At 46.0% G+C, this 15,273-nt stretch overlaps 1 protein-coding gene across 3 annotated transcripts in view; it reads right to left on the bottom strand.

Moving 5' to 3' along the window:
* Positions 1–5,054: 5,054 nt before the first annotated feature.
* Positions 5,055–15,273, bottom strand: part of LOC119433923 (leucine-rich repeat protein SHOC-2-like) — a 125,799-nt gene continuing 115,580 nt past the window's right edge. For all 3 annotated transcript variants that reach the window (XM_037701205.2, XM_037701206.2, XM_037701207.2), the window contains one exon: positions 5,055–7,393. In XM_037701205.2, the coding sequence (XP_037557133.1) occupies positions 7,358–7,393 (36 nt within the window). In that variant the 3' untranslated portion in view covers positions 5,055–7,357. The remainder of the gene's footprint in view (positions 7,394–15,273) is intronic.

Raw genomic sequence — 15,273 nt, 5'->3', positions numbered from 1 at the left:
TTTCCAGATTTATACCCTGAGGCCAAATGTAAGTTATGTAATGATAGAGTAGCCACCCTAGAACACATACTCTGGGATTGTGAAATAGTTCAGAGGAGAATTGCAGTCCCCGCGGATGAACTAAGGGCACGGTGGAGAACCGCACTGACTAGCTCTGATCTTCAGGACCAACTTTGGGCCATCCAGCAAGCCCGGGAAGCTACCGAGAGACAGGGTCTCTCTGCTGCCCGCGGCAGCGGCCTAGACCCAGGCCATCAATTTGCTGGATATTTATTAAAGTTGACTCACTCACTCACTCACATTGGCAGTCACTGAAACAGGGGCTCTTGGCATCTTCTGGCTATTGAAAATGACACAACATTGGCAATTACATCCAATTATCGCCAAGACGAAGTACTCTTGAAGGAAGAGAATTGATGGTAACCATGACGTCAGTTTCCAATTTTTACATCAGCTACAACACTACATGTGAAGTATAATATGTAGTGAACTCCGACTTACTCGGGAACTGTACAGGTATTTGTAATTACAGGTAACCTGTACCTGTAATTTAACCTCGGTTAATTCAACTTATTGCTTAATTCGAATGCACTGGAAAGTCCGGGCGAGAAACCACACATTGGGGCATGAAGTAGTTCGAATGCGGAAGCATGCCGCCTTGGTTATTACTACCCTCACTGGTGCCCCCTAGTGCGTAGGTGGCGCCAGTATCAAAGCACGAAAACAAAATAAATTCAGCAGTCAGCGCTACTGCTTTTGTCTCTTTTGAGAATTTTGTCAGCGCCGACGACAGTGTTCAGGTCTGTGGGCCACTGACCGACGACACCTTTGTCAGCAATGCGACAGTCCAACGCTGAGGCAGCGTTTAAACGTTTTGGTGCTCTTCACCGCATTCTGGTTCAGTCACACTTCAAAATCAAGAAGCAAAAGCATTATACAGACTACTTCAAGCAATAAAAAAGGTTTTGAATTCTTCCACTTTGCTGCCGTTTGTTGATTCGACCTTTCAGATAATTAAATCAAATCTTGCACAAGGGCTGAATTAAATGGAAGTCGACTGTACGTACAGACTTTTGCTATCTAATATCTATCCTCTCTCCTTATGCTTTACTTCCATTATAACTCCCACTGCCAACCACCATTCATGTGTTGGCCAGTGTGGCAAGCAGGATTGTCCTTCCTTCCTTTATTTTATCTCCCAATTCCCCAGTTCCATTATCCTTAATAGGCCGATAAGCCAACCCTCTTTCAATAAAGCTTTACCACACGATACCATTAAAGTGAAGCTATCATTGCTTACCTCCCGCGATTTGGCATGTTGTCGTCATGGTTGTCGGCTGTGGTCATCGGCGTTGCCAAGATCAAGAAGGAGATCCATGTCGAGGACACGATCACTTTTGCGAGGTTTCACGTGACGGCACTGGACGTGTCCACGCATACGGCTTGCAACGTTCCTGACAATGTGCCAATCTCACTATCTTCATAGTGCCAAGTACGCTTCCAGTCATCTACTTCGACATGTGCAGCTCCGAGTCACATGAAATTTTGTGAAAGTGACATTATCTCTGACAGAGATTACTCGAGAATGTCACTTCCAAATAAAACTTACCTTTGCTCTGCAAGGCAAATCACCGTGGCTGCATGATGACCGTTACGAGAAGTATTCGTAGCCGAAATCCCCTGTGCATTTATCGTGATGCGCCGTTATCATTTGCCGGCTAATGAATGCTTCACTTACATGAATTGCCACAGTGTGTGGGATCTGAATGATTTTTTTTGGACAACCGACTACTAGCTGCAACTACTATAGTCAGCTCCTGTCAATTCGACCCTTGCGGGAGATTTGGTCGAATTAGGCGAAAGGTCAAATGAACAAATGGCAGAACATGAAAGTTCAAGGAGACCCTGGAAAATTTCTTTTTTGACCTTGATGGACAGTGCCATGTACCTGCAACGTGACACTGTGCTGAACAAATGAGAGAGGCTGCTGAATATGGGTGCGTAACACGATACAAATCGAGCAGGAACTGATAACATTATGGGCGCAAGGAGTGTCATCCACTAAAAGATAGAAATAAAACTGCTTCACGCCTAGGAAAGCAGCAGCGTCGTCTGCTAAATTTCTTGCGTTTTCTAAGCTCTATATTAACCGCAACCCTCATGAGCTAGTGGGGGTCGAATTAACCGAAGCGGCACATTTTTGTGTTCACTAAAGAAGTTTTCTTTTCAAAGCCATGCGTGGTTTCTGTATGAGACTTTCCAGTGCCTCTGAATTAAGCGAAAAGTCAACTTAACCGACGTCGAATAACCAGGAGCCGACTGTACTACGGTAAAGCCTCATTAACTCGGATTTCACGGGAGCAAAAAAAATGTCCGAATTAACCGAATGTTGATCATGAATTATCGAGGGTATCAGGAAAACAATAAAGAAATGCTTGCTACGTCAACACGCTTTTATTTACTGAATGAATCGGCAAATCATGTTTTTATTTTCCACAAAAGCAGTGCGGAAGCTGCCATTCTCGTCATCTCGTGACTAATTAGCGCTCGCAGCGGCGAAGGCTTCGTACCGCGGCCGCGCGTCCTCACCTGAGACACGCTTTTCACTACAGCAAGCGCATCCCGATTATATTTTAGCCAGTGAGCTGTTCACCAACAGATCAGTCCGTCGATCATGATGTAGCTGGTGCTGTTCATACTCGACAGCTTTGCACCAAATTAGAACGAAAGTATATCGTTTGCTGCAACAACTGCGAACGAAACTGCGGTGACACAATTCTCTCGTGTATCAAAGAGCGGTTTGCATGAATTCGCACTCACATGAATGCAGGCTTATCGAAGCTTCATTAAGACAAATAGTCGCATTTGATCTTTTCGATGGAGAACGCCTTCAGAACCAACCCAGGCGTGCAACTTTCGCTGCTGCCTAGGATCTCCCGAAGTTGTAGTTCGCAGCCACATGCAGAAACATGCGCGACATAAAATGCGTGCTTATATCCTCTTTCTTTTTTACTTTTTGAGAACGCTCCCAAAGGCGGTCATTACCACACCTTTCCGTCTGGCCAACATAAATTTCTTCACACGACATTGGGCAAATGACTCCAGTGAAGCATTTTACAAAGGAACACTCCTGCATACCTTCTTCGGCGTCAGCGTTTACCTTGAGCGCAGATGCTTTAATCAGAAACACTCTTTATCGAAACGAATGTCTTTATTCGTATTAGTGGAGCATAGATAAGCTTGCATTGGTCCGAGTCAAGCAATCCGCTCTTTGATACGCCAAAGCTCTAGCCAAAGTCTTGTGTCGTGGTTTCTTCGCTTGTGATGCGACGGCGCGCATGCGCAAGAAATTGTACAAATATCGGCGGGTGGCATGAGAATCAACAGTTTCTAACAGCGTCCGTCCTTGTTGTTCTTTGTGTTCGTATTACTAATTTATGCTAATCTACCATAATTATACTGCAAGACCAACTAACCCATCAGTCCTCCTGCAGTGATTATTGTTGGCCCGGTGGTTGCTTTTGAACCTCGTTACCTCATCACAGCAGCCCGATATTAACACGAACTAAGCGGCGAGAACACAGCATGCACGAAGCTATCAGCACTCTGCGCTCTATGTCCCCATCGCAGATCACATTCAAGATAGGGGCCCGCGCGGCCGCACCACACGCACCACACCGCGGGAGTACGGTTGATCACGGTTCGTAGCTGGATAAGGCGCTGAAGGGGAGATGCTACTCGGAAAAACTTCTCTTTATTTGCGACAGCTCAATGAAACTCAACGACAACGCTTTAATGTGTCTCAAACGCTAAAAAAAGCTAACTGACCCCTTCCCTAGGGTTGGACAAGCTTCGCGTGCACCCCTGTTCCCGCTAGGGGAGGGGTTTTAATTTTTTTAACACATAAAAGAGGAGGCTCGGAGGAATACAAAACAAAACACAACAGGAAATCAACTTTTTAGGAAAAAATCTAGTTTCTTTAATTCACATCTTTCCTAAAGAGAGATGCCGGCTCACATTGATTGCAACGTCATCAGCACACCTGGCACCGCCACCTGCAGTAGTTTGCTTGCCTCATCAATTCACCTTGCGCCACCGTCCCCAACAGTTTTGCTTTGCTTAATTCGACCTTTTGCTTAATTCGAACACATTTAGAAAGTTCCGGCAAGAAACCACACATTGGGCTATGAAAGAAAAACTTTAGTTCCAACACGTAAGCATGCCGCCTCGGTTAATTCGACCCCCACTGATGCGATGATTTAGGATTAACCTTTTTAGCACTGACCTTTTCAAACTTTAGGATGCTCAAATTTTAATGGTTCATTCCAATCGCACATAACTGTCTGGTATGAGAGCTTTAAGAGGACGACATATTGCTATGGCCACTTCATTGTATAGGTGCAGACGTGTAAGCATAAACTGTGAAGAGAGTAATTTTTTGTTTTGGTTTTATGTTGGCGTCCTGTACCATGCTTTCCTGTTTTCCTTCTTTTTTTGATCTTGAAATGTCGTTGCTGGTTCTGTTAGTATAATATAAACGGTCTGTTAGTATTATACAACTGCACGATCACTTCTTGGCTGCTTTGTATTATAAGTGCTACCTCACACAACATTTCTGCTTAAGTTACATGGTTTGTTTTTATTTCTCTCCTCATTGCTGTTAGGGCTTCCTTCTCTTGCATGATCCTGCTAAAAACGTTCACGAATATTCTGTGGTGTCCGCTGACGGGCAGCTCCACGCTGCCCGTCAGCTCTGCCCCTCAAGCCGCATTGGGCTTCATAGGCTTCAGTACTATCATGTATTGGTGCTGATGAAGCTCTTATGTTAATAAAGTATTATTGTCATTATTCTGCATCTTGTTTTATTTCGACCCACAGGATAATTTGATCACTTTCGTCGGTCCCATTAGGGAATTAACGGAAGTCGACTGTATTCATACTACCACATACTACAGCTTGACAACTTTCTACTTACCTGCTTTCGATAGAGATTGCGACTTCACACTTGGGAGCAGGCAGCCAGGTCTTGGGAAGCTCAAATTGAGGCACAAGTCTTATTTCAGAATAAATGTTCTTTCAATTTTATTGGCTAAAAATGCAGCCTTTTGTGAACCATCCCCACTCAACAGAAAATAAAAGAACAATCAACAATGGCGTGCAAGTCCGGCTCAGCGTAATCGTAGAAGCACCGAATCGTTGGACACGAGTCTGGGCGGGAACAGATGACACTGATGTTGAAGAGAGGGGATGTTTCGCAATTAAAAGCATGATTATAATTTAAAAAATATTCAAGAAAGCAGCAAAATGGCATAAAAAGTGTTAAAAAAAAGAGGCACAGATTCTATGCAATAAAAGCAAGAAATGGGCTTAAAAAATAACTTCCCATTGCTTGGTCACCAAGTTAAAAAAATTGCAAAAAAAAAAATAAACGAACAACTAAAATGCGAGAGTATATAAATAATTGTTGCATCAACAGTAAAGGAATCACTTTTTTCTTTGGCTCCACGCGGAACAAGTTTTCAACATTTGGCGACATTGTCTGCCGTCCATTATCTTTTTCTCGGCGCGGTTGTCAACATTTAAACAGGCTGTCCATCACTTCCTCGGGGAGAGTGTTACAGCAGTCCAGAGTCTAGTATATAGTGTGAATGCTGTGTTAACTCCAACGCCGAAATACATTCAGCTGAAACGTTTTTCACCGACGAAGCTTTGTCCAAGCCAACGAGACGTTACGATCGTGTTCAGTGCATGACACACGATTGAAAACCAGCAAAATAGGATTAAAAAAAAAAAAGAAGTTAGCAGCGAGCACTTGCACAAGGGTGAGTAATGGAGAGACGATGCCGTGAACAGCTGATGCAAAAGGCCAAACTTTGCGAAGCCAGCAAATTTCCTCCACACACTCTTCTCTCTTTCAAGATGAGGTGAACCGTGTGCACTTTGTCAAAGTTTTTGATCTTCCGTCCTTTGCCGGCTTCAAACCCAAATTTTTGTTACACCATCACTGATTCTCAACAAAGAGGCATTTCCTGCAACACCTTAGCTAAAGACATGGTGCTGCATGAAGTTGCAAACCTACGTCGGGGCAAACTTCACACAGTGATGCCAGCAATTCATAAACCAAGCTTTCTTTTGTTGCTGCCGGTGATAAAAAAATATTAGAATGACAAAGAAATAACACCCGAGACAACAACAAGCCGCGGTTAAACAGGCCGGAAGACGAAATGGCTTCTGATTTCTGCTCGGCAAAAACCCCATGGCAACACGCCAAAACCATTTCTTATAGAAAGTTCTACTTTCTGTGCCTCCTTTTTCAATGGAAGCATGTAATGTTTCTCTTGGAGAGCTTCCATTCATTTGCTTGTTGCCAGCTCAACCTTTCTTGAAACTGGGAGATCAGCTCCATCGTTGAAATATGCACGCACCGAGATCAAAAACAGGGGAAACGTCACAAAATGCCTCACAAACAAAATGGACAACAGAAGGCAGCCCGATGACTTTCAACAAACCGACGATAAGACAGCCTTCAACTGTATCGCTGCCGGCAATGTCAACATGCAGTGTTGACCTCGTCGAACTTGAGCACTGCCTTCCGTTCCACAATCTTTTGAGATGAGAACGCTGTTCTTCAGGGTGGAGTTGGCAGCACCGACAAATGTTAACATCTTCAGGGTTACATTGCTACTTCTCCCTGCACATAAATTCGTTGGCTGGCATTAGGGCCCGCTTTTGCACCTACATGAGCTAGCCACAAACCAGCACCCAAAACAACTATTCCCGAACCAGTGCTTCAAACCACTGGCCTGACTCAATGTGTGTGTGATCCGATGCTTACTGTATTTCTCCCGTGTTTCAAGCACTAGTCTGTCGGCACTGTCTTGTTGCACCGGTGTCTGCAATAAAGCGACGCTTGCACCAGGGTGTTTGAAAGTTTGGGGGTGATCGCCGACCTAGAACCCAACACGCGCCCGCACCATTGTCGCACACTTTTGGATTTCCAGTCTCTGCACCGCAAGCAGAAATCCCGGCAACGTTGCGCAGGTGGCGGCGTGTGTCACTGTTGGCACGTTTGGGAAGTTAACGAGCGAGGGATCGTTGTCGGCAGAGAGTCCATCGTGCGAGCCCGTTGCGCTGCCCATTGCCGCAGCAGAGGCCGCGGAGCACTGCCGGCAGAAGTGGGCTCTCAGAGCTTCAACAGCGTGTTGCGGAGACACCTGGCAACAGTGGCAAGGGAGTCTCCCGCGAAGAGCGCGTGCCACCGGGCCCTGGCGAGGCCATTTGCGTTTGGTGTAGCCAGACGGCCAGTGGGGTGCCACCGTTTCTTGCCACCGGGGGTGGTCTCCGGGTTGGATCGATGTCACAGCGTCCGGTAGGGTCCCTTCATCTTGAGGTACTGCGTAACAGACAAAATCAGATGCAGCTTGACAGTGCTGGTTTGCACACAGATGAGAAAACTACCCTCTCTCTCATGCTGTGAAATTATAGCAGCATTTCCATGAATTCAACAAGTAGCGCATTATTTATGCCACATTTCTAGCACAACGCATCCATATAAACAGTGGTAATGTGCTAGGAAGGCACATAGCATGAATCTTCCTGGACAGGATAGTTTGAGACGGGCAAGATGCCGCATGCCTCAAGCTTGGCAGCATAATGCAACGACCACCAAAGCACCCTGGCGAGTCAGTACAGTATGATAGGTGAACTGTTCAGGATCATGTGACCTGTGGGTGACATGTGCCATTACACTGAAACATTCCATTTTAATCCTGAGAGTGTGGCTGCATAATGTGCTGTCTGTTTTTGTTATCACCATAATAATATCTTGAACAATAAATAAATAAATAAATAAATAAATAAATAAATAAATAAATAAATAAATAAACAAACAAACAAACAAATAAATAAATAAATAAACAACCAAACAATCACCGCCCAAAAATCACCCTGTACAGGTGGTAAACCAGCGAAGCTGAGATGTGTGGCCCTGATATGAGCCACACGTGATTTCTTTCTTTCTTTCTTGTCCCTGGTTTATACCCGCAAATCCCTGGCTCATAGCTGCATATCCAATACGGGTATGCGCCACATGTGATTTTATTAAGGCGAAAGCCTTATACGTCTCATCGTCTAGTTGATCTTCAACGTCCTTGTGCGAAAACAGTGTCGTCGAAGCAAAATCTACTTAGTTACTTCACCATTCACTTACTACACTGACCCGACATTGTGTCTTACCTATAGGCAAAGGCTCACGCAACATTCCTGATGGTGTGCAGGTCACCACTGTCATCGTCTTCTGTGAGTAAGCAAGCAATGCAAGCAAGCAAGCAGTTTTTTTATGATCCCAAAGTTTAAAAATGCCGCCATCCCGACGTTTTCATACGATGCCACAAGGTGGCACGACGCATCTGAAATTGTTAGGGTGCCTCGATGTCCTCCTCGCCCGCCGCTCCGTACAGGGTGGAGACATTCTTTGACGGCGTTGGTGCCGCCAGAACCGGTTCGTCCCAGCCGCCGCCGCCATGTTCATGCCCGCCGCGCACGCTGCCCGGTGCAGGTGGTAGGACATCGCTGCGACGAGTTCGCTGGGTGTCGTCGGTACAAAATGCCTGGTCTAAGATCTACGAAAGACCTGTGGCAATTGACACCTCCTGACAGCTGACATAATAAAAACCTGCATGGCGACTGAAACGTCATGACAGAAATCACGTGTCTACTCGTCACTTATTGACCTCTTTTCTTTAGCACCGACATTTTTTTACGTAATAGGAATTTCCAGGGCTGCATAAGAACATGCTGACAAGCAACACAGAAGAAGAAGTAGTTTAATGATTTGAAAATGTAGAGAGGTCGGCCGGAAAATGGAACATCTGGCCTGCTACTCTACGTAAAGGAAGGGGAAGAGGGAAAGAAAGAGGGTCACATTGGGGGATGACAATGGGAGGAACGAGGTGAAAGGATACATTGCATAAATTTTATCACAATCGTGAGTCCAGGCCCGTGTCGCCTAAGAAACGTGAAATAGCACGCATTGTCTCTATCGTCTGCCAAGTCTGTGGCCATGCGCCCAGCAAGAGGTCTTCCGACAGTGGTCCATTGTATAGATGCCTCAAGGTAGCTGCCAGTGTCAGTCTTGCGCGCGCATACTCAGGGCACACCACGAGCACATGGTGTATAGTCTCTATAACACCACACACTGAACAGTCCGGGGAGTCTGTCCGTCCAATGATGTGCAAGTATTTGCGCGTGAAAGCGACGCCTAATCGCAGTCTGTGTATTAGGCATGTATGAGGGCGTAGAATTCCACGCAGAACAGGAAATTGCATATCGGGATCCAGCCTTTTAAGGCGGACGTGACGTTCGTCTAGCTGTGTCGTCGCACTCATTAATTTTGACAGGAGGCATGTGATGTCCGGTCTAGAGAACGGCACTACAGTTCGTAGGCCATTGCTGAGGGCGCGCTTTGCTTCAGCATCGGCCATCTCATTATCATTGAGCCCACAGTGTCCCGGGATCCATTGGAACACTATGCGGTGGTGTTTTTCTTGAGCGCATGAAAGTAGCTCGGTAATCTGTAGTGCCAGAACTTGATATGCGGTGTGGCGCAGGTAGCATCCCAAAATTTGCAGCGCTGGTTTTGAGTCCGTGAAATGCACCATTCTTGAGGTCTTTCCCCGCAGATGTGGCGAATCGCTTCCCGAATAGCCACAAGCTCTGCAGCGGTTGATGTTCAATTGTGATCTATAATGAAGCCTCGAGTCATCTGCTGGGCTGGTATCACCACAGGTGCTGTCGATGCATTTGGTGACGCGGACCCGTCTGTGTAAACATGAACATAGGTCTGGTATTCTGACCAGGTGTATGCCAGAGCAAGTTGTTGTAGTCCGCTAACGGGAACTAATGATTTCTTTAGTATGCCGGGGACATGCACGCATACCGAAGGTTGAACCATCACCCACGGTGGTTGGACGGGGTGATATGGAAGGGCATAGACTGTTGTTATGTGGGGTAGATGCCAGCGGAGTGCACTTGTGAAATTGCTGTCCGGCCGCAACACAACAACAACACAGCAACACAGGTTCACCGCGTAACTGCCCGAATAACAGCAATGCTGGCAACGTAGCAATTTTTGCATTCCTCTACGAACGCTTGTGTTAAAAGCATTATTTCCCACTCTGAAACAAAGTCAGTGATTGCCGCGCAACCTAATTTCTGTATTTACAGCTCGTAAACAAAACACGCCACGCTGATGAGCGGTTGCAACGCGTTTTACGAGGGTATTTCCAGACGACAGCATTAAAGCGCCACTAAACAGAAACTGGAAGTTCAGCTGGAATAAAAGAGGGGTCTTACGGAATGCGCACAGTTTTTGTTCGGTGCAAAACGATGTCTTATTAGTGGAGAAATTCGTAATCGAAGTCCAAATATCTCTTCCTCAATTTCTGTCGTCCCTGATTCGGTATTGCAGGATCCTTCAGTTTTTTGCTGTTTACTCGCTTATTAAAGCTCTGTTCGCAGTAAGAATGACACGACTGTAATCGTAACAGGACTGCAATCCACCAGTATACAGCTCAACTTCCGGTTTCTCGTAAGTGTCCCTTCAAATAACGTGACGAAGATTATTTAGCTGTTCCGTTAAATCGGATGCCATAAAATATATTGCTACTTTACTGTCATGACGCGTTAGTGCCTGTTTGAAGTGCTGTCGTCGACAAAAACAGCGCATTGCTTCCGTCAAACCGCTCATCACACGCGCGCCTACAACGCGCCGCTCGCAGCGGGCAAGAACATGGCGGACGCCGTAGCAGACGACGCAGTTGTCTCCACCCTGTACGGAGCGGCGGGCGAGGAGGACATCGAGGCACCCTAGAAATTGTTGATCTGCTTCCGGTTGTTGCTGGATGCGATCTCGTGGAAACTAGCCTATAACAGCTTCGCTGTAAAAGGCTCTGCGGAAATGCGTGAGGCGGTGAAGTTTCGAAAAATGCTATCGACACAAAAAGGCGCCCGGAGCTACAAAAGAAACAGTTATGGCTTTTTGGGAAAAAACAAATTCTGGCTGGTTGGTCTTGCATAATAGTAGGTGAATCATAGCATTTTAGATAAGGGTCGATAGGGGGGGGGCAACAAGACACACACAACTCGGCTGATGTGTTTTGTTTCTGTGGTCGTCCCTTGACTAGTCTAATGTGCTGTGCTGTGATTTATGAAACATTGCACATGAAACATTGCCAACTCCAACAAAGTTTCACATTGCCTAAACAGGCTATAAATGGGAAGTACGTACTATGTAAATAATCATGGCAAGCATTATGGTAAATTATTTAAGCACTTTATTTCGTAAGCAACCATGGCAAGTACAGTTAAACCTCCATATAACAAACAAAATTCTCAATTTAACTAAGCATCTACCTTTCTTTAGATTTTTGTCCATAGAACACCATGTATTTTGAACCCCAATATAGTGAAACGTGTAGATAAAAAATTTCACGGCCACTAAGCAGGAATACTGAGGCAATAAATAGAATTGCACGCTACACAACAGAGAGTGGCTGCCAAAGCGGAGCAGTGTCTGATAAACATAAAAGTCGTACTAAGAGGCAAGGCCCTCTGTCCATCACGTTCCATATAGTGTCCAAGTGTGATAAGATGCCATGTGTGTGCGAGGCAAAGCGTGCGAGGGTGAGCCGAGAAGAATGGTGCCTTGATGTGCAAGGGGGAAGGCACTAGGAAGAGGAATAGGTGAGTGGCGCATCTACTTCTCGAGCGTGACTTCCCATGGCTGTCAGCTTTGAGCTGTGAGTGCATACACGGACTGCACACTTGCATAATCGCAAGTTTCGGAGACGCATTAGACGAAGCATTTGCTGCCCTTTGTACTCTTCATCACGCCAGCGTTGCAGTGGCGGGAGTTCGCTGCGATCGAGTGAGATCTGTTCATGTTTGCCTGTGTGTGCATGATACCATGCTCGTTAATTAAATTAGGAAGCAAATGTTCACTGCAATTTATACGGCCAATAAAACAACAAACATTTGTGTAGTTGTATAATAACTTTGCTATCGCTATAAATGTTTCGCCTTTCAGGAAAAACTACAACTTTTTTGCTCACAGAACCAATACTACAAACAATGCACAACAGCTACCGAAATTTCAAATGCCGTACCAGAGCTTGCTCAATTTCCTGGACATGATGCACGTACACAACCATCGTAAATTTACAACAAACACGGCTGGTGTAAACAACAGGTCGTCACCCGTCAACTCACTTTGATGTGATTTTAAAGGGAAACTTTCTTAGCAGAGTCCAACAGGTTTCAAAACTGAATTGGTCTGACTGTACGGAGAGCGGTCCGCTGATAACGTCGTCTCACTGCAGGCGACACTGTCAGTCGCGGTTGGTGGATGGAGCGAAATCCTTGCAGGCTTCGCTTTGTACCGCCGATGTGAAGATAAAATCTGACAAAATTAGTTTTTTTTTCCACACTGCTTGATAATTAGAACATTTTTATGGCCCTTTCCGTGAGAATATTTGTCAGAGACTGTGCATATTTTCGTTTTACCATGGGCGCAGATACGCGAGAGATCCGCCGTGTTTTCCTGACCTTCGTGCACATGCCTGAGCTGTGACTCGCGAGAGAAAAATCTCGGGACTGCACCTAGGTACTGCGGAGGAGGAATCGCTTTGCTCTGCGTGTCTATAGCCAAGCTTCACTATGCAACTACGGATAAATACTCTGGAATACAATCTCTCTCTCTCCTTGTGGTTTTGTAGTATAGTGGTCACAGCACTGCACTCGAGATTGGGAGGTCCCTTGTTCAAATTGCACACTTGACAGTGTTTATTAAATAATTAAAAAGAAATCTTATTAAATTTGCATTACTACCGTATTTACTCAACTGTAACGTGAGGGGTGACTTTTCATTGCGTCTATCAAGAAAATATAAAACCGCGAAAGTAACGCGAGGGGTGACTTTTTGTTGCGTCCAGCAAAAAAAGAAAAAGAAGAATAAGAGAGCTTAAGTAACGCGAGACCACTGGATGGATGAAAAAGTCGCAGTTTCGCCCGAAAGGCGACGCATCAATTGCGATAGCAACTTAGTAGAGAGCTACACGGAGTAAGGATAGTAGTAGTTTTATCGGCTGCATGAACTTGGACACAATCGCTTATTAACTGAATAAACAAGAATGGGGTCAGCGCGCACAAGCAAACATGAATAGATTACACTCAATGACCGCAGACAACCAGTGTCAGAACGCTGGCCTGAGCAAGTGCGGCCGCAGCAGCGAGCAAAGTTTCGTGTGGTCTATCACTTCAACGGAAACTGAGCGGCGAAAGCACAGCGCATACAAAGGTCAAAGTCGTGTGGAGATCGCTTTCAAGATACGGTGTGCACGACAGCCCGCAGCTGTGCAAAGTACATGTACACAGTTGCGGCAGAGTAGAAGCCTCCCGCGCTGCCTTCCTGCTTTCGCGTGGGAGATTGAGTAGCCAGTTCCCCTTGCGCCTGGTCGCAAGATACGTATTTGGTGCCGCAGCTAAACGTTGCCTCCCTTCCCTCCCTCCCATCCCCCCATGGTCTTTTGCGCGACTACGGCACGCGACGAAGACGTCGCGTTTACTCTCCGCCTAAATTCGCTCTACGTGAAAGCGCGCGTCCTTCGCGTGCTTTCACTCGCACATTTCACTTGTTGATTAGAATTGGGTGCATCATTGCACTTTTTAGACAACACTTCCGGTATTCAATTGTAACGAGAGGATCGACTTCAGGTAGCAAAAATCTGGAAAAAGCTCTTGTTACAATGGAGTAAATACGGTATATTGTTTTCCCCTTTGACACATGCAGTAGTTGTCCGCTATCTATGCTTCACCACCAGGCCTGAACGGAGCATTTCTGCCAAGAGAAGCGAAGCAAATCAGCGCGAAGCATGGGGGGTTAGGTAGATGCCACTTTAGCGACCGCAGACAAATGAATAATGGCACGTTGTCACTGTGTATTTGTTGTATTTTGTGCGATTCACCATAACGAACTCTGTGTCGGTCACCGTGATCCCATTTAGACCGACGTTAAGCACTGGTTCTCACACAGTGAGCATTACCATCGCATGTCTCTGCCCTTGACAAAATGGAAATACGCGGCAACTGTACTTATTTGCATGAAAGGTCTAATTTCAAAATAATGAAATTTCAATATAATGAAGTGTAGTGACAATTTTGCTGACTTCGTTATATCAAGGTTTAACTGCAATTTAGTAAATTATTCAGGGCCCTTGGACACCTGCCAGCATTTTTTAAATGTTTAAATGGCTTAGACCTTCATTTACTGCAAAAGAATGACAAGTGACAAACGTTGCGTTAGCACATTTAACTTCCAATCCAGAGTTATACTCCTCCTGGGAAGTTACACCAATATCGCCAATGACGAGTCACACTCGTTCAGCCTGATGTGGTGCTGCTCCCAACACCAAAGACGAGTTACGGTCGGTAATTGGCTTAGGTTTCACTTTTCAACATTAGAGGGTGGTAGAAGTCCGGTAAGAACTGCGTTTAGCACCTTTACTGCGTGCTTAGCCTGGCAACGGAGATTTAAAAATGGCGGCACATATGAAGAATTCCAGTGGCTCCATCCCCCCATAAGGAGAGTGATGTGTCAAGTGCACGAGTGCCGTGATCAGAGCGTGTCAGCCATGCGAAGACGACGACGACACGCTGCAGTGGTTGCATGAGTGTACCGAAGAAATAATTCGAAGACGACGACAACAAAGGTGGCACAAGGTGTGAATTGAAAGCATGAAGCGTTTAGCCAATGAGTGGCCTACACTGCAGTGCCGAAAAAAAAGAAGAAGAAGAAGAAAAAGAATCGGGGGGAGACGAGGACGAAGACATTATCCGTCAGGAAGGAGTTCACCAGTGCTCCAGGCGCAGGAGTGAAGTCGTTGGGTGTCAGGCCCGTGCTTCATGCCTCCCACTGGACCAGGGCGACCTTTCAGACGCACGGTCACAGCATTCTCCTGATCACACGCAGGAAGGTGCCGAGCAAAGTCGAAGAAATGAAGTCCATACACCGGGAGCAGAGGTGAAGCCATTGGACTTGGTGCCCGGCACCGCGACCTCTTTCATGCCAAGGCTACCTACCTGCCCTTGTTCCCGACATCACAACCGGACTTCCTCCTGCATTGTTGGATCGCTGGTGTTCGCCTGGGCGTGACCAGAATATTTCTTCGACAGTGCCTGTCTTCGGCACCGCTACTCCCCTCTGAGTGCCGCTTGAAT

Source organism: Dermacentor silvarum, chromosome 11 (genome assembly GCF_013339745.2).
Source record: "Dermacentor silvarum isolate Dsil-2018 chromosome 11, BIME_Dsil_1.4, whole genome shotgun sequence".
Lineage (NCBI taxonomy): Eukaryota > Metazoa > Arthropoda > Arachnida > Ixodida > Ixodidae > Dermacentor > Dermacentor silvarum.
Note: the sequence above shows the minus strand (reverse complement) of the source record. Positions and strands in the feature narration are given on the sequence as shown.